This window comes from Argopecten irradians, chromosome 4, assembly GCF_041381155.1.
Source record: "Argopecten irradians isolate NY chromosome 4, Ai_NY, whole genome shotgun sequence".
Lineage (NCBI taxonomy): Eukaryota > Metazoa > Mollusca > Bivalvia > Pectinida > Pectinidae > Argopecten > Argopecten irradians.
The window spans coordinates 43,550,857-43,575,733 of record NC_091137.1 but is presented as its reverse complement, the minus strand read 5'-3'; the positions used below and the strand labels follow the sequence as shown (position 1 = coordinate 43,575,733).

Genomic DNA, 24,877 nt, shown 5'->3' with positions numbered 1-24,877 from the left:
ATTAATAAATTCAATTTACTTAGGTTTATATAGTAATGTTCATACTTTAATGTGCAATACATGGTTATAGTTATACATGATTAATTCGCCACACCACGCAGGAAAACAAAATAAAAAGGACAATCACTTTTAGCACTCAACATTTCAAACACTGGATTTGTTCGTCACTTTCAGTCGCTCACGTGTATTACATTAAAGATGCTCCACCGCCGACAGACCATGAATGACAATCATAATTTGAACAACAAATGGTGTTTAATCGTGCATATATATGTCTAATTGAATAAAAAAAATATAGAAGATAATTTATTTTGCCTGTAGTGCATGGGCAATCAATACTTCATTCCATATAGGATATAGTTCTTTGGATTTTTTTCGGGATGCAATTAATTTTTTTTTCATATTTATTACTTGAAGTATAATTAGAAGCTCAAACTTTTCAGTGGTGGTAATGGTGTAAAGTAAGTTTTTTTTAAGTGAAGAAAAATACTTAATCGTCTGCTTCCGTTTTTGATAGTGAAAAAATACAATTTGTCAGCGGTGGAGCATCTTTAAAGATCCTGATTAAGGCGACTTGGGCAAAATATCAACTGTTACACAGAGTAACCAGCCTGAGATCATATTAAATTGTAACCATATTTATAACATGCTGATGACAACAAAATGTATGTTTGGATGTTCAATACCATTTCACTGTAATCAGTGGATTACTTCAAATCTTGAATAACTAAAATATCTACATATTTACATAGTCCTAAATAGTTACCCTAAATAGGCACTGTAAAACTACCATTTCACTACCAATTGTATTTCAAATAGAACAACCTACTTTCTTTACACATATTTAAAATGGATACTGTCAACAAGGACACAAATCACACATACTCTTTTTCTTAATATTTACGTACGTTCACTACATGTATGTATCACAATCAGTGTTTTTTAGCAATATACATCAGTAGGTTAATTCGGTTTGTTCTGTATTTGATATTACAGAGTTATCTACCCTTTCCAGTAGGTATTGATAGTGACGTTACGTGTTTACTAGCACAACGTCATTCGTTTCAAAGAAAATGTCGTGAGGTTTGCTCACAAAATAATGACGTCACAATGGATACCTGCCCGCAAGGGAGACAACTCTGTAATATGCAAAGATGGATTCTCTGTAATATCTTAATATTCTCGTTTATTAAGCTAGTCTAATCATTTACCAACGCGACACATTCAATATTCACCGGTTATGTAAAATATCATGACATAAAAATGGATATTACCAGAAGGAGCTGAAACCATACATAGCCATTTTTTATTTTCCCGTTCGCTATGTATCACGAGAACTATACATTAGAACAGGATCATCGTTTGATTGGCTGAGTCCTTTCCTGGACCCAGCGGATGGCGTCGTCATCTTTAAAATCCTTCAATATTGGTACAATCTTCTTCAATACGGTTTGGTGGTAGCCATTTATCCATTCTATCTGTAAAGAGAACACATAACTAAAAATAGTAGTTTCAAAATCACGTAAAATTTCGTAATTTGGTTAGATACAGCTGTTGTATTATATGAATGTAATGGATATCGCATAGCCGGAGATTTTCACAAGGATGTAAACTTGGCGGTTCCGCGAAATATTGAAGGACAAGTGAAGCGTTTAGCCTTTTTGTAAACAATCTTGCTAGAAAGGTTCCATTTTCAGAACTAGGAGGCGGCCATACATTAAGTTGGCACATTCACAGATAGGTGGCGATGACTTATATCATCTGCCTAGATAAACACAAGCATTTCTGTAATTTGTCGGTAACAACAGTTGAAAACTCTTCATGATATTCACATATCTTTATGTCAAAATACTAAAACATATAGATCTAATACAAATTTCGCAACACTCAGGCAATTTTATTTATAACAACAGCAAAGATAAATAATCGTAATATTAGAATTCATTAAAAATCACGCTAAAGTAAAAAACATGATTTTTTTTCACCTGCAAAATTAACCAGGTTTATATGGTAAACGATATATGGTAAACGATCGTTTCACTATCAGAAAGTTGAAAAAAATGCTTAGGTTGTGTTTGCTAAAAAAAAAACCCGAGTTCTGGAGAATAAACACCGACATATAGTCGGTACATAAGGCTTGCTATTTGTACGTTTTCTAACAAAATGGGCAAATACAAATATTATCATAATATTTAAATTTCAACTGTTTTGCTATATAACGTTACCAACCAATTCGGTGTTCATTTTTGTATGAACGCTTCTTTTGACGAGTATGAATACATTGACGGTAAATGAGACCGAGGCACTGATTCGGCATATACACACATTTTTCGCCAGATATTTCAACATGACATATAAAAATAACAATTATTTCTTAATTATCATTTGGGATATTTAGTATACATGTTTTTAGAACCAAGACCTGTAGTGCTCACCACTAAACCCAACACCTCGTTTTACTGGGAAATTGGCGCTTTGCTAATGTTGGTAGAAAACAGATAATTATTGTAAGCATATAAAGTTTAAGAAACAACTCCAGATTTTAAATTAAATTTTGGAAAGCTTACCTGAGGTAAGCTGAGCATATCATATATTATCAGATTTGGTTCAAACGGAATCAGGGTTATGGGTTCGAATCCAAGAAAACGACATTGAGTGGTGTTCTGGTACTGCAAAAGAATAGATACATTATATCATCAACTTTGGTGGGATCCCTAAACTTAAAGATTTCAGTAATGCATGACATATGAATAATTATTTAAGTATCTTATAAAGAAAATGTCAGAAAATCATAGCATGTAAGGAAGTTTCGTCCTTCTGACATTCGCTGTTTATTTACAAGCTCTAAAAGTACAAACAAATATCGCTGTATATATCAAGTACTCCATTGTGGTGTCATTTGAGTGTCATTTGGATCAATATAATGACTTTTGAAACACCAGCTAAAGTATTTTTGCTTCAAAAAAACTTGGTTTGCACGAAATAAGCACAACTTTTTTTAATGATACACCTTATTATAATTTTTTTCACCAGAAAAAGAATATTTGATGATATCTGCAACTTTTTTTATAAACTGCAAAAAATATGTCGAAAAACAAGGAATGCGATAAACAACATAAGTATCACGGCACGGATTTATTTATTAACTTACTTTCAAGCCGAGGACAGGTTGCACTCTATTGACATTCTCCAGTCTTATCCCAATCTTACCAACTTGATAAAATCCAGGCTCTACAATTATACCGTAAATAAAGTTCATATGCTTCACTCGATAGAATGTAGATTTACATTTAATCTGCCTATTACAAATATCTACAGGTTACCGATAACTGACCAAGACCGTTCTTTCATCCATTCATCCATCCACCATTTTATTTATTTATCCATTTTCCCATTTACGCATTCATCCGTCGATTCGTAGCCAGTCCTCCATCCATACATTTTCTACATTATCAATCAGAGTTCCTTCCCTTTGTTTGCAACGTAGTAAAGTAATTGCATTAGATTAGAAAGGACCACATTTTAATCATAATCTTGTATTGATACACACGCAAAATGTTGAGGAATCAAAACAGCCGATATATTCGTAGCTTTGTTGTAAGATTAAGTAAATATATTGTGAAATTTATTTCTCTTAAAATCCAACAGATTCAACAAAATACTGAATAAACTATAATTTATCATGTCGCTTTTTCTATATATGTTTGGCTATTAACAACACATATACATGTAGTAAAGATATGAAAACTCACCAGCAGTTAAGAACACATTATCCTCTAATGGTATGTCAGACGGATCCGGGAAACGGTATTTATTTTCATCTATAAAATACAAAATAAAAGACAGTGATGGGATTCCGAATCTTTATTACCTAATTAAATCATTCACATTTTGTCCACCACCCCCTCTTTATTGCTACAAAAACAGTAGAGTAAACTGGAAAAGGGAAGTTAGGATATATTGATTTTATCCCGCCTCAGACAAGAATCTTGTATTCTTATTGGTTAAAATGATGTCACATGTTATCCAAAATATAGTCGTATTAGCTTGATAGAAATCGTTTAAGGTTTAGACGATAGACTTATAGTTCTATGCCCCTTACGTCTTTAGCAACAAGATGACGGTCAAGTAACGACTGCGGTCAAGTAACGACAGCATTCGCACGTAGCAATACGAACGTAGATTCAAGAACATTTAACTTGTATACTGTACCTCCCCAGTCCAACCCCACCCCATTTGACATGCCGGCAACCATATGGTAACGTAGTTTAATTGTAGCTAATTGCGGATTTTAGTATCTTACCTGGAGTAAATATTGAAGCATGGAACGGTACATCGGAAAGGAATTGTGACATTGAGGAAGATATCTTAGCTGGACCTACAATGAGTTATGTTATTATATATAAAATAAAGAATACATTCTAATTGAAAAAATGTTAAATTTGAGAGGCGTCCACAAAATATCCTGAATATTTACGATATTCGAGTATCTACACAAACTTTTGAATCACTCAAGGTTTTTACGTAGTTGTATATTTCATTAGAAATATTTTGTCTGTGAAACAAATACATATATTGTATTGATGTTGCCAACTTTACCAAAAAATACAAAATGCTTACTAATACTGTACGTTACCTTCTGTGACACCCCCATAAGACCCAATGGAATGCCCCGTCTCGTGGGAATAGTCCATTCCTATTTCCCACAGGTGGTGTCTCGCAACCGCGTCTATATCATGACCTATAAACAAATTACCACAAACTAAATATTTGCATTTGTACAAGGACAATCAGGTAATTTAGGTAATTGATCCAATACAGATTTTTTGTTCCTTCTTAAGCATAAATGATAAAAATCTACAAACTCTAGCTAAATATAAGTTAAGTTTTAAAGGTTTTATAATTTATTACTTTCACAATAAATGATTATCCTATAGCACTATCATAAAACTGATAGGGAATGCACATGAAATATGTTTCGTCAATAAAACCAGAATGGGGTCGAACATTTTGATTATTTTTAGAATAAATAAGACCTACCTGTCCTTCCCTTTGGCCATACCAATTTAGACATATCCACAAGCGCCATTAAAACCCTGGTATAAATTTCCTGAAATTATGATCATCACGATTGAAATAGTATAAACGTGGTCATATTTCAGCAAGAGTAGAAAATTAAATAAGCGTAATTATATTTTAGCGCAAATTATATAGCACAAAAAACGCTAAAATATAAATACCGCTAATATGTGTAGGTTTATTGTACATTTTCCCATTTGTAGGTACAAAATGAACCTTGAATAAAGTGCTTTACTAACTGTACATTAATACCAGGTGTATGTGCAAGAATGAATACTGAAAAATACTTAGAGTTCACTATTGGCGTTCGAGTGAATATTGAAAAAATACAAGAAATATTCGCCGTGGATCCGGTTTTAAATACTTAACGAAAAGATCGGAGATCAGCGCATGATCCAAAATCTTCATTGAGAAATGAAGTGATTGAAGTTAACTAGTTTCATGGAGGCGGAGTGAAGTGAAGATATAAACATTAATGGATAATAAAAAAATTCTGAAATTGTATTTTTCTTTATTGGAGCATAACTGATTCTTATAATTGATATGATTATTACCTTCTCTTGATCTGTTGGCGTCCCATAATGGAATGTTCGTGTAAGATCGGTAGTACCAGAATTTCTGAAAAAAACCCGATTCATCGCGTATATATCATTATTTATTTTAAATTGAAGGACAACTTTCAAATATATTGGCCGCGTCTACGTCAACGACTGTTTTTAAATTCAATGCATAATGAGGGGCTGTGGCGTCTTTGATTTTAAAAGAATTTTGCTTCATTTTTATTTTATTTTATTTCATAGTGTAAAATACACATTTCTATAGCTTTAAGTTTACGTGAACCACTTAAAACCTTTGTCCCTTTTAACCATTTTATTGTCATTTTTTTCTATTTATTTATTTTTGCAAGATTTTAACTTGAACTCTTCACATGCCTTGATAACTGTTTATTTATAAATTACATTTGCGTATATAATAAACAAATAAACAAAATTTTAGTATTCATTACATGTCTTTAGAGGCCAGTATACATTTTCTTTTCTCGTTATTGTGTAACTTACAGGTACTGGCCTCCAGTGTCCTGCATAAATATTTCTTTGGTGGTTATCCGCCGTGACCGTTCCCTTGTTGGTAGATTATACAGGTGAGCAGCTGATGGGCCACTTCCGGTTAAAGTTCTAAAGGCTGGAGACCGGAAGTATGGTATTTGCCTACATGTAACACATAATCAAGTTTTTTGGTGGTTTTTTTTTCTTGTAGTTGTTGTTGGAACTAATCGTGTTTCTCTGTTTATATTTTTACATACATTGTTTATGTGAATTCTCTTGATCAATTGTATTTTCAATTAACTATTTCAAAATGATTTAAAGTCGTTCTCTTTCGGAATAATTACAAATTACTAAATTGGCTACAAAAAAGTTCATATAGGATATTATAACGTTTTCTAGATTTCAATGAATATTTTTCAGAATTTTTTTCTGGTGCTACGTCATAACCATTTCAGTCAATAACGCTATTCCTCTTTCTGTTGAGTACAGTTACAACATGCTTACTTTCGATAATTTGCGATATCATGGAAAGCTTGGAAAACTGTCCAATCTTTGCCTTGTTTTATCTATAAGCAAGGTTTCAATAAATAGGAAACATATAAACAAAGAAAAATTGTGTTTGGTAACATTATATATATTATCATATTATGTGATTGCCTAGATTAAATAAATACTTTATTAAATGAAACAAACTATGCCGTAGAATATTAATCTTAAATTATATAAGCGAACTGTTGTCCTACAAATTAGAAAAAAATAATCAAGTGCTCACGCAATATACTGCTAACCAATTTAATTTTGCGTGCGATTAAAATTTCGCGTATTGTGCAAATGATCAAAAATTGCGAAAAACTTCTCGCCGCGAAGTACTGTGAGCACAGATACAGTCGAAGCATACGACTGAAAATTGCGACATTAAAGCACCAACAAAAGGCCGTTAGACATAGAAACACGAAGTAAAATTGCCGCAAAAAATGGTAGCTGCGAAAAAGTTGGTTTACAGAATGTTTGTGTTTTCCTTACCTCATTTTCTAATTTTGCGAAAAATCTTATTGCAGCCGCCGCATCTACATACTGAAAAATAAACAATATCAAATGTCTTTTGGTAGTTTCAAATAATAACACAATATCAAACATAAAATGTAAAATATACATAACTAAACATACATACAAATTTGTTTCTTACACTTCGAAATTTGATATAGGTTGGACAAATTCAAAACCAGAATGGAGACATATTCACAGAAAAGTTTTAGAATAGTTCTAAAGGGCATTAACGATATAGAATCAAACTGACTGTTTTACAAACAATTGGCTGGGTGCCATTTTAAAAACTTCTAAGTTGATAGCAAAGTATACATTTACAGTTCAACTTACATTGGATTCTATCATTCCTTTCGTTTCAACCGGATTCCTTATAAATTTATTCATAGCGACAGGCGTCAGGGCTTGGTATATTTTTGCCTTCAAAGAAATGTGAAATAATAACTAAATTTAAACCTGCGAATAAAATAGTAAGAAAACCTGGCTTACAACAGTTATTGGCGATGCGCTAATAATTTTCCTGGCGAATAAGTTAAAAGCGATTTTTTTTAATTTTGTAAGCCAAGTTTTTTATCATTTTATTTTGATTGCGACTCACGAACCGATAAGGAGAAAATTGTATAAAAAATAATAGAATATACAATTTTCTCCTAATCGCTTTGTGAGTCGCAATCATAACGGTCGTAATTATTATCACATAACACAGTTGTTATAATTGTGACATACATTTAGATAACAAAATATAAATCGTTTAAAGTCCCATGGTAAATGTACTTTACTTAACATATTGTTAGATTTAAGATCCAAACAAATTGATATCCAGATAAATTGTGAATACTGTTAAAAAAAACTTATTTGTGCGTGCGACTGAAATTCGTGGGCAAAATGTATTTGTCGCGGAAAAAGACAACGGAATTTAAATTTGACCTTATTTATTGTAAACCGCGAAATTATTGCCGTGAAACAACGTTGCCACGTTAATATTTTAAACCAACCAAATTTCCGCAGCAACTTAATGTCGAATTTTCAAACCTAAATACTTTTTGTGGCGATTTAATTTCGAGAATTAAAGTCATAACTGCCTACTCTACACATTCTTTAGACTTTTTTCGCAGCAGTTAAATGTTGCTATTTGGGCTCGTTTATAAATTATTGAGTTACAGTAAGTTGGTGTAAGTTTTACCTCCGGGACAGCCGAGTATATGGCCTGGTTACAGAAGATCGACACCCAAACCTTCCTTGTCTGAGGTCGGGATGATACCTCTCTTATGTCTTCTATTACGGCTTTTATGTCGTATTCGCGTACCTAATGTAAAAATGTAAATGTTTGAAAATGTATACAACATCGGAATCCATTATGTGTTACATAAATGAACATCTACTTGACTAGCAGGGATGTCACCTGAAGGATGTCCCAGAAAAATATATATGATAAAAGCCGATAACTCCAAAAATATAATATATCAAAAGAGAGGGATTTTATCTACTTAAATGTATGTGTTTTTGTTTAAATAAAGAGAAAATTGAACTTTACAGTGTTAATCTGACTGACATGTTTTAGATACTCAATATGTTAAATGTACAATTCAAGAAACGTTAAAAACCTGACCCACACAAGAAATTACAGTTTATAATAATTAATTGACCCACTTTTCAATTTAAGACACATATTAATAAAAAGCGTTACTTTAATAAAAAGCGTTACATTAAATCAAAGTGAAAGTTCTTACTTGGAGACAGGCATCAGTATCTACGGTACATGATTGAACTCCCCCATCTGTCACCATACACGAACCAGAATAGTCACCGTCCTTCTATAAAACAAACACTTACTTAATTATCATAATGGCGCAAAATGTTTGAATAGGATGATTTTCTATCTGTACAATTCGATTTAAACATAGAATAATTATATGAATAATGTTACCAACCTCTGTAGATTTAGGCAGACAGTTTCCATGTATATCAGTATTCAGATGTTCCTTTATTGTGATGTGAATGTCGGGATCCGAGGGTTTCCGAGTGAGAATCGAAGTGTGATTATGCAGATATAATCTGTAACGAAATGTAACCAGAATTAAATCATACAAGAAAACGTACTGCTTTGCCCAATATACTCTAAAATATCTTGTTTACATCATTCAGCAAGAATATTGTTGACGGATGCACTTTTTTACGTTTATGACGTTGACTGACAGCAAGAAAGCTTAAATTGCATTTCCATCTATTATTTAGGATGAAATAAAATAGTCTGTATTTGTATATACTGTACAACACAAATTATTCGTGGGTTCTTTGTTTCGTGGTTTGAAGCTATCAAATCATTTCGTGAATAGAAATATTAGTGGTTAGCCGATGGCACAACGATAATTGATAAGATTATCAAACATTATTCGTTGGTTTTCTATTCGTGGTTTTGCTGCTATGGAAACAACCAAACTTCTACATGACGACAGTTTCATGTTATACAGTAGATTAATCTTGAAATACCTATTTATCAATTTAAAAAATAAAACGTCAATACCACTTTAATACATTTCTAATATACTTTACTTTTATTGTATCGTTACCTTGCTGCGTTACGCTGTCTGTCAATTATGGCGTACGCAAAGAAGTGAGGTCGGAATCCGAACTCAAAAGATCTCATGTTGAATAGCCCTTAAAGTAGCATATACATTGAAAACCATTTTAAATCAAATATTTTACCATTTTAACCTAGTATAAAATGTTATGTTTTCGGTGTTTAAGTTAATTTCTATAATTATGTATTCATATTTTCTTTCATATCAAGGGAAAATACAAAAGGTTATTTTTTTAATATCGAAATAAGTTTTGTTTACATTAGAAGAATTTCGCTTAACCATGGAAAGGCGAAATAATGACAGTGCAAATATCTTATCATACATACTTGCGTCTAACTTTACATGAACGGTGATATTTTGTGATAGGTAAAAATCAATTAACAGATTTTGTTAATCTTTTTATTGGTTAATTTCTTTTCATATATATTAATTACAAGATGGAATTTAACAATGGGGATGCCACCACAAACCATTTCCCCGAATGAGATTTATTCGCTTTATGCTAGTACTTACAGGGACTTTCGTCAAGGTCACTGATCACCAGGACATCTACTCCCATCTTCTCCATTTCTGTACACATGTCTCTTATTTTATCCTGCCAACTCCTACCTGTTAAAAAATAACCAGTCAAATAATTGCTTATATCTATTGTATGTTACAACAAATGTAATATTGATTTGTCTTATCCATTTCTGTACACATGTCTCTTATTTTGTCCTGCCAACTCCTACCTGTTAATAAGCAACCAATCAAATAATTTCTTATATTTTTACTTAAGTAACAACAAATGTTATTGGTTTGTCAAATTAATTATATTGTAAAATTGATTTTACTGGAGTACTCACCTGAAAATTGCGTTGGCAGAGCGTTGATCGTAACGCTATTTTCTGGAGGACGATTATCCGTCCAAATTTCTTCTACAAGGTCATTTTCAATGACCTTTAATTGAATTCTAGAATTAAAGAAGCTTGTCTCGAAATTTCTCCACCATACTTGAAAAATAAACATTTTAAAATTTGAGTAAATCTGCCTTTGATATCAACGTTAACACATAGGTTTGGACAAAACGATCGGTATTTGTTATATCATCCCTCGTTAAAACCAGTAGTAATTGGCACGAATATGAATTACTTCTTTGCTACAGTATAGCAGAATCAAGATGACAAAAAAGAATGTAAGCAATCAAAAGTGTAAACATGAGATAATATAATAAAGAAAACAATATTGACATTCGAAAAGCATTCCACCATTCCACAAAAAAATTACATGTATATTGAAAAAATAAAACAAAAAAAAAAAAAAAAAAATTACATGTATATTGAAAAAATTAAACTAATAAAAAAACTATTTCAAAGCACTGTTGTTCTAGTGACCGTTATTTGAAACAAAATTGGAGGTACTGTCATGTACAAAAAAAAATAAATAAAAGAACAATTACATCAAATATTCCACAGTATGTAATTAAAGCTCAAACATTGCATGCAATGCCCACCTCTCTACCATCTCCATATGGCCAATGAGACGTTTTACCTGAGGAAAGATAGGTAGGACACGCTCCAATGACGTAGCCATTTAGTTCTTGTTTCATCCATGTTGTCATTGTTGGTACTCCTGGTCCACCTACAGTATAACAGATGTAATGGAAATGGAAAATGAAAAAAAAAGAAATTTAAGAATGACTTCATGAAATCACGAAAGAGTAAACATTAAGAATGAATAATGAAACAATAAAAAATATCAGAATGACTAAATTTATTCATGAAAACTAAAAACTGTAGAAACACACAAAAAGGGTATAGAATTAACTTGGACCAGGCATGTCGGAGTGTAAGCATTCTCTTCTTTATAGACGACAGCCATAATACATGATCGGTGGATCTATTCTCCATTCAGAAACGCGATCACACCAATTAGTTCATAATCTTACTGACCTTTTCTAAAAAGCTCCCATTCACAGTCTACACTTTCGCTGGCGGCACTGAATGCTCGTCCATCGGACCACAAAACAAGTCTTGTTCTCGTCACAACTGCTACACCTATAGAGAATTAAAAGCATCAGAAGGTAGAATAATGCAATGCTATTTCAAAAACACTTTAATTCTATAGAAACAGTTTTGTAGTTAAAATCTTATTATGACACATTGAACATGGAATATTTTTTCATAAATGTTCTAAAAGTTTGTTTTGTATGTTCAAAGAACTTTGAAAAAATAGCTTTCAAATCGAAGGAAACAAAGATTGCTTGAAATTAATGTAATAATTTGTAAACAGGGTCATATTCACGAAATGTTGCGGTTTTAACTCTTCAATTATACAATAGTATCATAACAGTTCGGTGGAAGTTTCTTTTTCTATGGTAATTCGAAATATACCTCGAGGAAATGAAATATTTCCCTGGGAGCTCAATGAGTCAAATAACTTTTTGCAGTTTTGAATATATCTAATATAACTTATTCCATCTGAATTCTCATGTAAAAGATTTGCTGAAATTTAAAGCTTCTATTCTTATGATTTCTTTGCTAAATTCCCTATGTGGCTCTATTTCGCCTTATTGTCTTTTTAAAGTTGAGTAGGGTATCGGTATTTGTTTTTATGGACCGCTCCATTCCAAATATTGATACCCTACTCAACTTTATCCTTCGATAGAACCACCAGAAAGATACTTTATTCTGTCATATCTTTGCGTGAAATACTGGGTGGTCAAGGGCAATATACTTATGTCGCCTGATGCTGTATTGCATGGCTACCCTCAACAAAATTACTATTTTCTAGGTGATTTTTTTTAACATTTTTTCAGAAACTAGGATGGATTAACTTTAAAAGATACAACAACGGAATTTGCGTTGAAAATATCATGCAATTTTCATGTATGGATAATTGACTTGCAGTTGCGGTTTTTTTTCGAATTTATTTCAAAATGGCGGAGGCAAATAGCAGTAAAATTGCAATAAAATGTCGAGGTATGAAAAAAATACTCGTTCATAAGTGGATATGAAGGATATGGATATTCTACACTCGAGGTCATAGAATGCCTCGGGTTTTTACAACATTTTGTGACTCTCGAGTAGAATATCCCTATCCTTCATATCCACATGTGAAAGAGTATTATAATCCTTAATAAATATACAGTCAAACCTGTGTGCAAAGCCACTCAAGAGACAAAGAAAAATGGTCTTCATAGCCACGTGATCTTAATAAATAGGCCCGATTGTGTTGAAATTAGCCATTGTGACCTTGTAAAAAGAGGTCGTACTAAACAGATGGTCTTTATACAGAGGTGGTCACTTGGCAGGTTTGTCTGTTTTACGTATTTGTATATCTAATTGAACTCCACTGTACCAACAGAACCCGGGAAGCCGGATATGGCGGCCAAACGACTGTCATGTGGTGAACTTCTGTGACGCTGAAACAGAACCCTTTAATGCAATTCACATACAATACTACAATTTGGTGTTTCAATACCTGATATATTAACTCCTTCTGCCAAAACCAGAAAATCAGTTTAGATATTTTTTTCCTAAAGGTAAATCCAAATTTTCTGTTGTAGTTTTGTGTTTGTATCGGTGCAACAGGAAATGGGAATGGATTAATCTAAATTGTATTATTAATTGCAGTCTTTAAAAAAAGTTATGATAGCGTACTTTCAATATCTTAAATGCTATGCTTTATCTGCCTTTATTCAATGGTGCATGCAGATGATTATCTACGCGAGATTCCCAGGAGTGTAAGAACTGAGGAAAATAGTTGAAATAATTATTTTTGAAGAAATATCTGAGGATAAGGTGTGTGTGGGTGTGTGTGTTCCGAAGGCCGAAAAAACCCTTATGTCTATCGAGACCAGTAATCTACAATTAACTTCAGCTAAACAATGACATTTTGCAGCCAAAATCCGAATGGTTTTAATCTTAGAATGCTGAAATATTGATTACATAACACTGAAGATATAGCATTAGGCTTCGTCACATAGTGAAAATGAGCTTCTTTACGTCCTAACCTTAGGTCGAAGTTTCAACAATAACTTCTTTCATTAAAATCAAAATGGCGCTTTGTGATCATATCGACATAGTGGGTAGTTTAAAAATGTTCGGAAACAGACTTCCATATTTTTAAAACAGTCATCAGTGAATAAAATGTGTCATTTTTTCTTCAATTTATCTGCTATGTCTATAGCAAGATCGTTAACGAATTCACAGTTATGAAACCATATTAACCACAAGGTATACGCATACAATATATTACAGCTACATTTTAATACAATTGAAAACAGCATATAACGTAAGCATATTATGCAAACTAAAAAGTATGATTCATTAGTAATACTAAATTTTCCGTCTTTGCACATTACAGAGTTAGCTCCCTTGCGGATAGGTATCGATTGTTACGTCATTATTTTGTGAGCGTAATTCACGTCGTTTTCTCCGAAAAGTATGACGTTACACTCAAACACAAGACGTCATAACCAAAACCTACACGCAAGGGCAGATAACTCTGTAATATGCAAACAAATGATTTTGTAAACCAACAATTGATTTTCGGGTGTTATAGCATACTTTACGGAGCAAATAGCGGAAAATCAATCATCAGGAATTGGGTCTGAATACGAAACAATGGCTCTGGACAGGCTCTACTTGACTGGCTGCGCACAACTAATGCGCGTTAAATGTGTTCAATATTTTTAAGCAGTATTTTGACAGACTGGTGTTATTGACATGAACTTTTTTTAGTTTCAATAAAATAACATGGGGTCAACTTTGCTACACTGTAGAATGCTATTGGCTAAGGGTACATATCGACTATTTCTAGGCAAATATTTATGATTTCACCACACTCAAATTGTTTACGTATTACATCATTACTATCTAGGTCTTGTCTACTGCGATATCCATATAGTACTTACGAAGTGTGCATCTTCAGTGCTGATTAGATATGCATCTATTCCATTTCTGTCGAAAAGATCTCGTAGTTTCTTGACTCTTGATGATGTTATAGGATTCTAAAAAATAAAGCCAAGAACATGTTTTAAAAAATTACTATCGAATAACAAAGGACCAGATTTAAAAACATCTTTTACAACAGAACAACAACCGATCTATTTTATCAAAACAATATGTTGATATAAACAATAATGTACACGTAATTATAATATTATTGTTTATGTAATCAATCAATTTAAAAAAGTAATTAACCGGATTATTTCATCTTTTCGAAAATATTTTTACGCGAAAAAGAAAATGATTTTTTTACTGCCTTCATGAAGTAATACTGACATACATGTAGTTGATGTTTGCTCTTGAATTCGACAACGTCTTATGTGTTGATTAAAGAGAGATATCCGAATTTAAGATTTTGAATTTTGCTATTTTCAGTACTATGTTTTAAGCATGGATAATTCATGAATATCATAAATATCTACTAGACTTTTTAGCGCGATACATACCGTAGAACAGTTATCCCTGTGCGGTAAGAAGCCGACGTTATGTGGAATGTCCTGTGCGCATTCTGACCCGTAATCATGTCCCCTAGCTGATGGTGCAGAAATTAAGATAACAGACAAATAATGACAGCATAAAACTTGGAAAATCACAATATAGATAAAGTACATCAAGCGCAGCTTATAACCTTTATGAATTACATCCCAATAGCAAATGGTAAGGAGTATTAAAGTGAATAGTCGGGCAAAGAAAATCAGTCTAAATGCGTTCATTGGCCTTCCAAAAGTTCTCACATGTTAATACGACGGTCAAGTTCTGCTTACGTTTCCCAGTTCTGACCATTGAAATAAAGAAAAGTTGAAAGCATTGAAAGCGAGGCTGCGTGGAAATGTAACCACGGACAGGAGGACGTTTTAGGATTCCTATACTTTAAATTAATTTCTTCGTACGCAGACAGATTTTGACGAGAGATTTTATTTTTTTTTTATTTCATAAGAAATTATACTGGATACATTCACACCATTTTTACCGACTTTAGGCATCCTTGCCCGACTGTTCACTTTAAATGAATAAGATAAATGAATATCAATAAATAGTTAAATGAACAATTGCGATTATGTCGCATTAGAAAAATAAATGAAATAAATCTATATTTGATTTAATAAGATAAACAGGTACAAGAAATATAAATATGCATTTGAAGATAATTTATTGACTCGTGCCCTATCCGAGCCTCATGCTCCCAATCTACCTGACCCATTTTTGCCTAGCCAAACACACCTGCAGCTTACAACACTGCGCCATATCCACGTTCTCATAAAGAACGTTTTCATGGCAAAGTGACGGCCGGTATGACTAGTGATAAATCATCAGTTGTATAATTAAAAAAAAACATAAAGGTATTATTTTATTAGGTCTAAGTCCTATTAACAGCTATGATCATTTAAAGTGGTGTTTTGTTGGTGGAGGAAAGATAGAGATCCAAAAGATAAACCACCGCCCAGCGGTCAGTTCAAACTCGATATCCTGAGGTTGAGGGCTTGTGGTAATATTAGGGACATCTTAACCACTCGGCTACCGGGAATACATCGATCGGCAATGTATATATATACATGGGTACAAATCTTACATACATACATACATTGATGCGAATCTTACATATATCATAAACATCAGCGGAATACCATTTTGACAGGAAATTCAAATCTGACTTTTAACTTATGGTCTACAACATCCAATCATTTAACATATCTTTCCTATGGAGAGGTCAAATAGGACGGGGAAAATCCTTTTGCCCCAGTTAGACTTTGTAACTAGTATCAGATTTTTTTGTTTATCTTGAATATGACCTGACATACAAACCAACCAAATTCGAGCAATGTTTACACTCCGAGATTTTGCCCCAGTTAGAACTTAGTATCTAGTATTTTTTTTTGTTTATCTTGAATATGACCTGACATACAAACCAACCAAAATTCGAACAATGTTTACCATCCGAGCGTGCACATACATTTTGAACATTTTAACCCACTGATATATAACACACAATTGTTTGCAGTCTACCTTTTAGAAGTTGTTTTTGCTTAACTTAAATGTTGTATTACAAAAAGGATTGCTTATACACTGATACAAGCAAACACAGATATAATCTAGTTTCTTGAGGAAAAATACATTTGCATTTCAAACAGTTTCCTCATGAGGAAACTCACATTGCAGGTGTATTAAAGAAATCTTATCAATAAAATTGAAGCCTTACTTTAGGATGGTTAAAACCTGTATTTTTGGACTATATTGATAGTGAAATTTTGTTACAAGTTTGCATTGTTTTTTTTTTAAAGTTTCCTCATTTAGAGTCAATGTTTACAGTTTGTAAAATGTAAATTACACATTTTGTAAACGTGTATTTGCAGTTAATATATTACCTATGTCAATAAAAAATCATTTGCATATGACATTTATGATGATAACTGAAATATTGTACAATTACACTATATTCATATGGATTAAATGTAATTACACTATGTCTGTAAACATGTAATTCACACTATGTTCATAACGTTAAATTTAATTACACTGTTCGTTACAAATTAACTACTATTCATGTAATACAAATGTAATTATATGTTCATAACGTACAAATGTAATTACACTATGTCATAACGTACAAATGTAATTACACTATTGTTCATAACATACAAATGTAATTACACTATTTTCATAACGTACAAATGTAATTACACTATGTTCGTATAACGTACTAAAGTAATTACACTATGTTCATACGTACAATGTAATTACACTATGTTCATAACGTATAAATGTAATTACACTATGTCCAATAACGTACAAATGTAATTACACTATATCCATAACATACAGATGTAATTACACTATGTTCATAACGTACAGATGTAATTACACTATGTCCATAACATACAGATGTAATTACACTATGTTCATAACGTACAATATGTAATTACACTATGTTCATAACGTGCAAATGTAATTACACTATGTCCATAACGTACAAATGTAATTACACTATATCCATAACATACAGATGTAATTACACTATGTTCATAACGTACAGAATGTAATTACACTATGTCCATAACATACAGATGTAATTACACTATGTTCATAAACGTATATATGTAAATTACACTATGTTCATAACGTGTAATTACCTAGTCCATAACTATGTAATTACACTATGTCCATAACGTACAAATGTAATTACACTATGTCCATAACGTACAAATGTAATTACACTATTCCATAACGTACAGATGTAATTACAATCACTATGTTCATAACGTACAGAATGTAATTACACTATGTCCATAACGTACAGAATGTTAATTACACTATGTTCATAACGTACATGTAATACACTATGTCATAACGTACAAATGTAATTACACTATGTCCATAACGTACAAATGTAATTACATGTTCAAACGTTGTAATTACACTACGTTCATAACGTACAAATGTAATTACACTTTGTTCATAACGTACAAATGTAATAACACTATGTTCATAACGTGCAAATGTACAAATGTACACTATGTTCATAAGTTCCATAGATGAAATTTCACTATGTTCATAACGTGCTAATGTAATTACACTATGTCCATAAACGTAAAATTTGTAATTAACACCAATGTTCATAAACGTTCCACTATGGATTTACACTATGATTCATACGGGACAAATGTTATTACCACTCTATGTTCATAAATCCGTACAAATCGTATTACTCTATGTTCAAATTATACTATGTTCATATACGTGCAAATGTAATTTCACTAAGTCCATCAAACGGACAAATGTAAATGTATAATTACACTATGTCCATAACGTATAAATGTAATTACCTACTATGTTCACAAATTATACTATGTTCATAACGTACAAATGTAATAACACTATGGTTCATATACGGTTACATATGAAATTACACATATGTTCCGATAACGTGCAAATGTTATTACATTATGTCAATAAACGTATAAGATGTAATCTACACTAATTTCCAATAACGTACAAAACACATACTACTATATTCATAACGTATAATGTAATCACACTATGTCCATAACGTACAAATGTAATTACCACTAATGTTCAATTACACTATGTTCATAACGTGACAAATTTTATTACACTATCTTCATAACGTACAAATGTAATTACACTAACATCATATGTTCAAATTAATTACTATGTGTCATAACGTGCAAATGTAATTACACTATTGTTCATAACGTACAGATGCACTGTTTACACTTACACTATCCATAAACGTGCAAATGTAATTACACACTATGTCCAAAAGTATACTAAAATGTACAAAAGTAATTACACCATTGTCCGATAATCATACAAATGTAATTACAACTATGTTCAAATAACACTATCAAATTCAAATTACGCGCTATGTCCATAACGTACATATGGAATATTACAACTATGTTTTATAACGTACAAATACACGTAAATACACTATGATTAATAACGTACAATAATGTAATCATCACTATGTTCAAATTACACTATGTTCATAACGTTTTTATTACACTATCTTCATAAGTACAGACGTTCAAATTTTACTATATTCTTAACGTTCAAATTACACAATGTTTATAACGTACAGATGCAATTACACTATGTTCACTAACGTGCAAATGTAATTACAGTATGTCAATGTCGTAAAAAATGTACATTACAGTATCCATAACATACACGTAATTACACTAATGTAAATTACACGTTCAAGATTACGCTATGTTCATAACGTACATATGAAATTACACTATGTTTATAACGTACAAATGTAATTACACTAGGTTCATAGCGTAACAAAATGTAATCAAATGGTTTCAATTACACCTATGTTCAAGTTTACACTATTGTTCATAACCGTTACACAATGTTAATAACGTACGAGTGCAATTACACATAACGTTCATAACGTTTTCATATATTCGTCAAATGTAAACACGTAATTACATGTATATTCCATAAGTACAATGTAATTACACTAGGTCATAAACGTGCAAATGTAATTACACTATGTTCATCCATGTGCAAAACGTACAAATGTAATTACATATCCATAAACTATAATTACACTTGTAATCCATAACGTACAAAAGTGAAATTACACTATGTTTTATAAACGTACAAATGAATCTGCACTATATTTCATAACGTACATATAGAGGTTCCTCAACAAGTGACTGTTGTTTACCATGTTTATTAAACTTGAGTTTTGTTAAATTTAAAATTTTTGAAAAGGACACGAGCTTTAGCGAGTGTCATTTAAGGAATTTGAAAATTTACTAACGAGAGTTTAGATAAAAAACTAAATAAAACAGTCACGCGTTTTGGCGAACTTATTTTGTCCCATAACTTTTAACTCTATATTTATACGTGGTGACCATTTTCTCGTCTACAATGCAGGGAAACTTAACACCTATACAATGTGTAGTGATCTAAATTCCCGCCATAAAATATAGTGCAAAAATAGAAAGCCAACGTTCTATTGTTCTAATAGTTTGAAATAAGCAACTACCTGTTTAAATAGTAAATTTACAATGATATTTAAAAGAAAATACACTGGGAAAAGTAGCCCAAAGTTGAGAGTCAATCGGAATCACAGAGATCTTGGGTAGTTGATCTGTCAGAGGCATCGTATGTGTTTACACACTGGAGTGTTGTAAAACATAAACGATAGACCAACTGCTATGGAAATTTATCACATGGGTCTTCCATTGCTAAATCAAGCATAGTTATGGGATAAATGTAATTACACTACTTTCATAACGTACAAATGTAATTACACTATATTCATAAACGAACAAATGTAATTACACTATGTTTCATAATGTACAAACGTAAATTACACTAAGTCCATAACGTACTAAATAGAGAATTGAACAGATGTTCATTGATTGTGCGTTGCGTAAAGGTGGTATGATTAACGACAATGGAGATAACAGACATATTCAATGTAGCGCGTTTACACTAAGTCCATGACGTGCAAATGTAATACTTCACTATGTTCATAACGTACAGATTGTAATTACACTATGTTATAAACGTACAAATGTACATTACACTATATGGCAAGCACCACATGATATTTATTCAAAGAGCTAAAGTCGATCCTAAATTTCACTGCATTTATATAAACATTTTGGACTGTTATATCAAATGTAATTAGAATTGTCATATGAGATATCTACATAATACATATATTATAAATTTGATCTATAGAATATATATTGATTATACTATATAGATTTTTATATATATATAAGATTCATATATATTGTACATCATGACAGAATACACTAGGTTTATATTGGCTACCACACATGGGAAAACTATTTGCAATAGTTCACCGGCATACTATAAGTCGGCGCGAAAATTGAAAGTGAAATATTGTGACGTCACCATTACATTGTCGTGCATTTTAACGCTTGCGCTTCGAATTGGGCGGCAGGCTGTTTTGTATGGAAGCAACATTGCTTTTTAAGTAGGACTTGTATATAAGATATCTCATTTAATTTATCTATACAAGATATCTTATATAATATATTAGATATCTTATATAATATATCTTATATAATTGAAATCTCGTTGCTTTATAAGATATCTTATAAAGCAACGAGATTTCAACAAAGGCCCAGAAATGGAAGTCTCCCTACCCGGAAGTCATAGAGAGCTGTAAAGTATACTACTACTCGTTCAGCCAGACTCTTGTTTGCTTCGCATGCTACACCAGTATCAAGCGTTTGGTTGAGCTAGACAAAAGTATGCATGTATAGATAGGTCACCATTATAACCGATATATCTATTGTCGTCATTTTCGAATTGACAACTAGAGTGATGGGAATTAACTGCTTCTGTGTTTTCACTACATCTTTGAATGCAACCAAACAGCGGTTGATTCTCCCTTTCAGTGCCATCTCTGTCATTGCGAACGATTCTAAAATGTGTCCCGAAGTGCTCCGAATGATGCTCGAGGGAGAAATTAGTTGCTGGTTTTAAATGCTACGAAATCTCATTCTATATAAGGTATCTTATATAGCAACGGGATTTCAATTATATAAACTATCTTATATATTAATTAAGATATCTTATATACGATAAAAGATATCTTATATAGAAAATTAAATAAGATACCTTAAATACTATATGAGATATCTTATATACATACATAAGACATCTTATTTAATTTTTATATGAGATATCTTATATTCGCCTCGGGTGACCGTGATATCCTCGGGGTGACACTAGGCACTGTCACCCTCTAATGTAGGTAGTATTTATATAATATCCCCTTGTGATATTAAGGACGATAAAGTAAAATGTTTGTACACAATACCAGTAGCTGATAGCCATAGCGAAATTTAAAAAAAACACATCAGAGGTTACATGAATCATATCAAATCAATATACTTACCTGTTATGAATATGGAAACTAAACACACAAAGACAGTATAAAACCAATTGAAGGACTCAATCGTACGCGTCATTGCAGTAAGGTAGTTTATATGTGTAAGAAGATATACCACATATACTACACCTATTTCGGTTAAGATAATAGAGATACGATATACAGGTCAGTGGCACAGTAAGTATAAGGTGCATATACTGCTATATTCGTACTCGGGTATTTGCATATTACAGACTGCCTTTGCAGGTAGGTATTTATTCGGACGTATTGTGTTTGCGAATGTTAAGTCATACTATTAGGAGAAAACGACGTGCATTGCGCTAGCAGAATTATGACGTCATCATAGATTCCTATTGCAAGGGAGATAACTCTGTCATTAACAAAGACGGAATCACCAATCCCTACATCCTCTATTTTCAGGGGTTACTGTCACTGTCGGCATATACACCCCTAGGCTATGTAGTTTTACAGAGAGTGTGGCCATTACAATGTACCGTTATTCGATTTCTATGACGAACATCAAAGGACCAAACCACCTATTCATCCGATGTCGCACACAGAGCCTTATGGATATTTGATTAGACATATATCACGGATGTAGAGATCGTTATATAATCGTAACGCTTGAACATATAGGATGCAAATCCTTTAACTCTTATCAATTTAGAATTCTCGGATTTCGTTGAAAAATCGAAACATAGAGAAAATAAACTACTCGCCAACGTTAATCGTTACAAATTTACAGTATACTGTATCAACAATGCTCACGTAACAGTATATACGCGGTAACGTAGTCTGGATTGTGGATTCATGAAATCAGGTCAAGGATGTTGCTAAAGGTTACAAACAACAATTACAAAATTTTATCAAAGGAGGAGTGTCAATTTGGGTACTTGAATGGCCATGACAGATAAGCATTTTTATTTATAGATACCTGGGTTAGATATATCATGATATGACATACAAAAAAAATGATACGTATAGGTCATGGCACACAATGATATATTCATTGTTGTGTACGGAACATTTGTCCAGTGGCAAATGTAACCAAATCTTCACAACAAAGTTTCAGTTGGTATATTTACAAACATTGCTCGATTTTTTAAATCGTGTCTTAAAATTTCCGAGTTACCCCATCCAGACGATCCATATCGTTTGCGTACTCAAAAGTTTTACAATTAGTTTACAGTCGCATGTATACCTTATTTCTGTAAACAGACATTCATGAGAGCTGCTAGACGAAATTTAAGCAAATTTAACAAATTCCCGTGGCAAGAAGATGTTTCAGCAATAAGCCTTAGCACTATTCGGATACCTCCACAACATGCATGTAATAATGAACATTGCATTTAAATAAAAAGTGATCTTTTTTTTAAATCTTGGAATATTTAACAAATTGCCTGTTCCTCAGCCCAATTAGGAACTGGACTTTCGATCACTTCGGTTTGTATGTTCAAATCGGTGTGATAGTTATATAAATATGTGTGGTGGTTTTTTGTTTTTTTTTTTCTTTTTTTTTTTTTTTTTTTTTTTTTGAGAAATAATATTTATTTTCCAAAGGATGATATTTTTAGCGCTTTTGCGGTATATCGTTACATTCACGAAAATTGTGATTTGTGAGATTTTAATAAATGCCTTAATCATATATATTCTTATCCATAGCGCAAAAATTCCTTACCACTAAAAATTCTTTTTATTTTTCATTTTTTAGCTAAAACCGCGAAATGTTTGACCCACGTAAATAACCGGTTACACAGTAACCATTCTTTTGTTTCTTTAATGGATTCTGGTATATCTAATTAGTTTTATTCCACAGCCATGTATTTAAGGAGAAGGCATTTGATGTGATTATATAACCCATCCAATAAAATAACACATCATATACCATGTAACTATTATCTAAGTAATTTTTGGTAATTATTATTTTAATTATTTAAAAAGCTTATTGTGTCCTTAACGTTAATTATTATCTATTGACATGATGGGTGGTATTAGTATCTATCATTTTGTAGTCTAAAACAACACACACATGCTTAATGAAATAATGACCTAAATCTGGCGATTATTACGTTTCATACAACGTTGTTAAGTTCAGCAGTGATGTATGTTTTTGTATAAATATTATGACACTCAATTTAGATGTTGACATTTATAAGATGAACTATTTTGATGATGCACGTTAGAGTCTACCCATGATTCCTAGCGCTAGGAATCATGGGTAGGGCCTCCATCTTAAAACATACTGTTTCTCCATTTGAAACTAGTTGTTACTGAATGAGCATTTATTTTCTCGGCTATGACATTCATGCTTAGAAAATATGAACTTTGTTAATCATTGAAAATTCTTTAGTAACCACCAAAAGTTACCAACATTTTGAGATTTGCAAAACTTACAATGCATAGGTTTTAATTTTACACATAGAAATTATAGCTCAAAATGAAATTTGACAGTGCTGTCATCAGTGCATTGAAATAAGTACTGATGGTCAGGCCATATAGTTTACAATTTTATTTTACATTTTCAGAATGGTATAAGTAATTGTAAAATGATTTCTGTAAGTATGCCATATAGTTTACAATTTTATTTCACATTTTCACAATGGTATAAGTAATTGTGAAATGATTTCTGTAAGTATGTCTTTGTCAAAACATACATAAGGTATAGAAACAAGAACTTTAAATATGCATGTATTCAGTGTCGTAACTAATGTTTATAAAGAATCA

General features: G+C 32.0%; 1 protein-coding gene across 2 annotated transcripts; it reads right to left on the bottom strand.

Moving 5' to 3' along the window:
• Positions 1-1,174: 1,174 nt before the first annotated feature.
• On the bottom strand, positions 1,175-22,282 carry LOC138321774 (xaa-Pro aminopeptidase ApepP-like). 2 transcript variants are annotated; one of them, XM_069265721.1, is made up of 24 exons: positions 22,160-22,282; positions 15,189-15,274; positions 14,649-14,744; positions 13,091-13,154; positions 11,683-11,787; positions 11,282-11,371; positions 10,597-10,743; positions 10,265-10,360; positions 9,740-9,827; positions 9,101-9,224; positions 8,900-8,983; positions 8,353-8,475; positions 7,503-7,589; positions 7,149-7,199; positions 6,630-6,691; positions 6,138-6,287; positions 5,634-5,697; positions 5,041-5,110; positions 4,637-4,741; positions 4,304-4,378; positions 3,753-3,821; positions 3,152-3,231; positions 2,568-2,669; positions 1,175-1,478 (listed from the first exon to the last, which is right to left on the bottom strand). In XM_069265721.1, the coding sequence occupies exons 1-24, from the start codon at positions 22,230-22,232 to the stop codon at positions 1,356-1,358; spliced, it is 2,214 nt and encodes a 737-aa protein (XP_069121822.1). In that variant the 5' UTR covers positions 22,233-22,282; the 3' UTR covers positions 1,175-1,355. The 2 variants fall into 2 exon arrangements, with proteins under 2 accessions (XP_069121822.1, XP_069121823.1); XM_069265722.1 differs by lacking the exons at positions 13,091-13,154; positions 14,649-14,744; positions 15,189-15,274; positions 22,160-22,282 and adding an exon at positions 12,985-12,994.
• Positions 22,283-24,877: the final 2,595 nt, after the last annotated feature.

Bases quoted from the DNA above. Each gene is read 5' to 3' on its own strand.
- LOC138321774 (XM_069265721.1), bottom strand. From the start codon at position 22,232: ATGACGCGTACGATTGAGTCCTTCAATTGGTTTTATACTGTCTTTGTG. The intron at 7,200-7,502 runs GTAAGTTGAACT...TTTATTTTTCAG, and splicing joins AAGGAATGATAGAATCCAAT to TATGTAGATGCGGCGGCTGC. The intron at 3,232-3,752 runs GTGAGTTTTCAT...GTATAATTGTAG, and splicing joins TAATGTGTTCTTAACTGCTG to AGCCTGGATTTTATCAAGTT.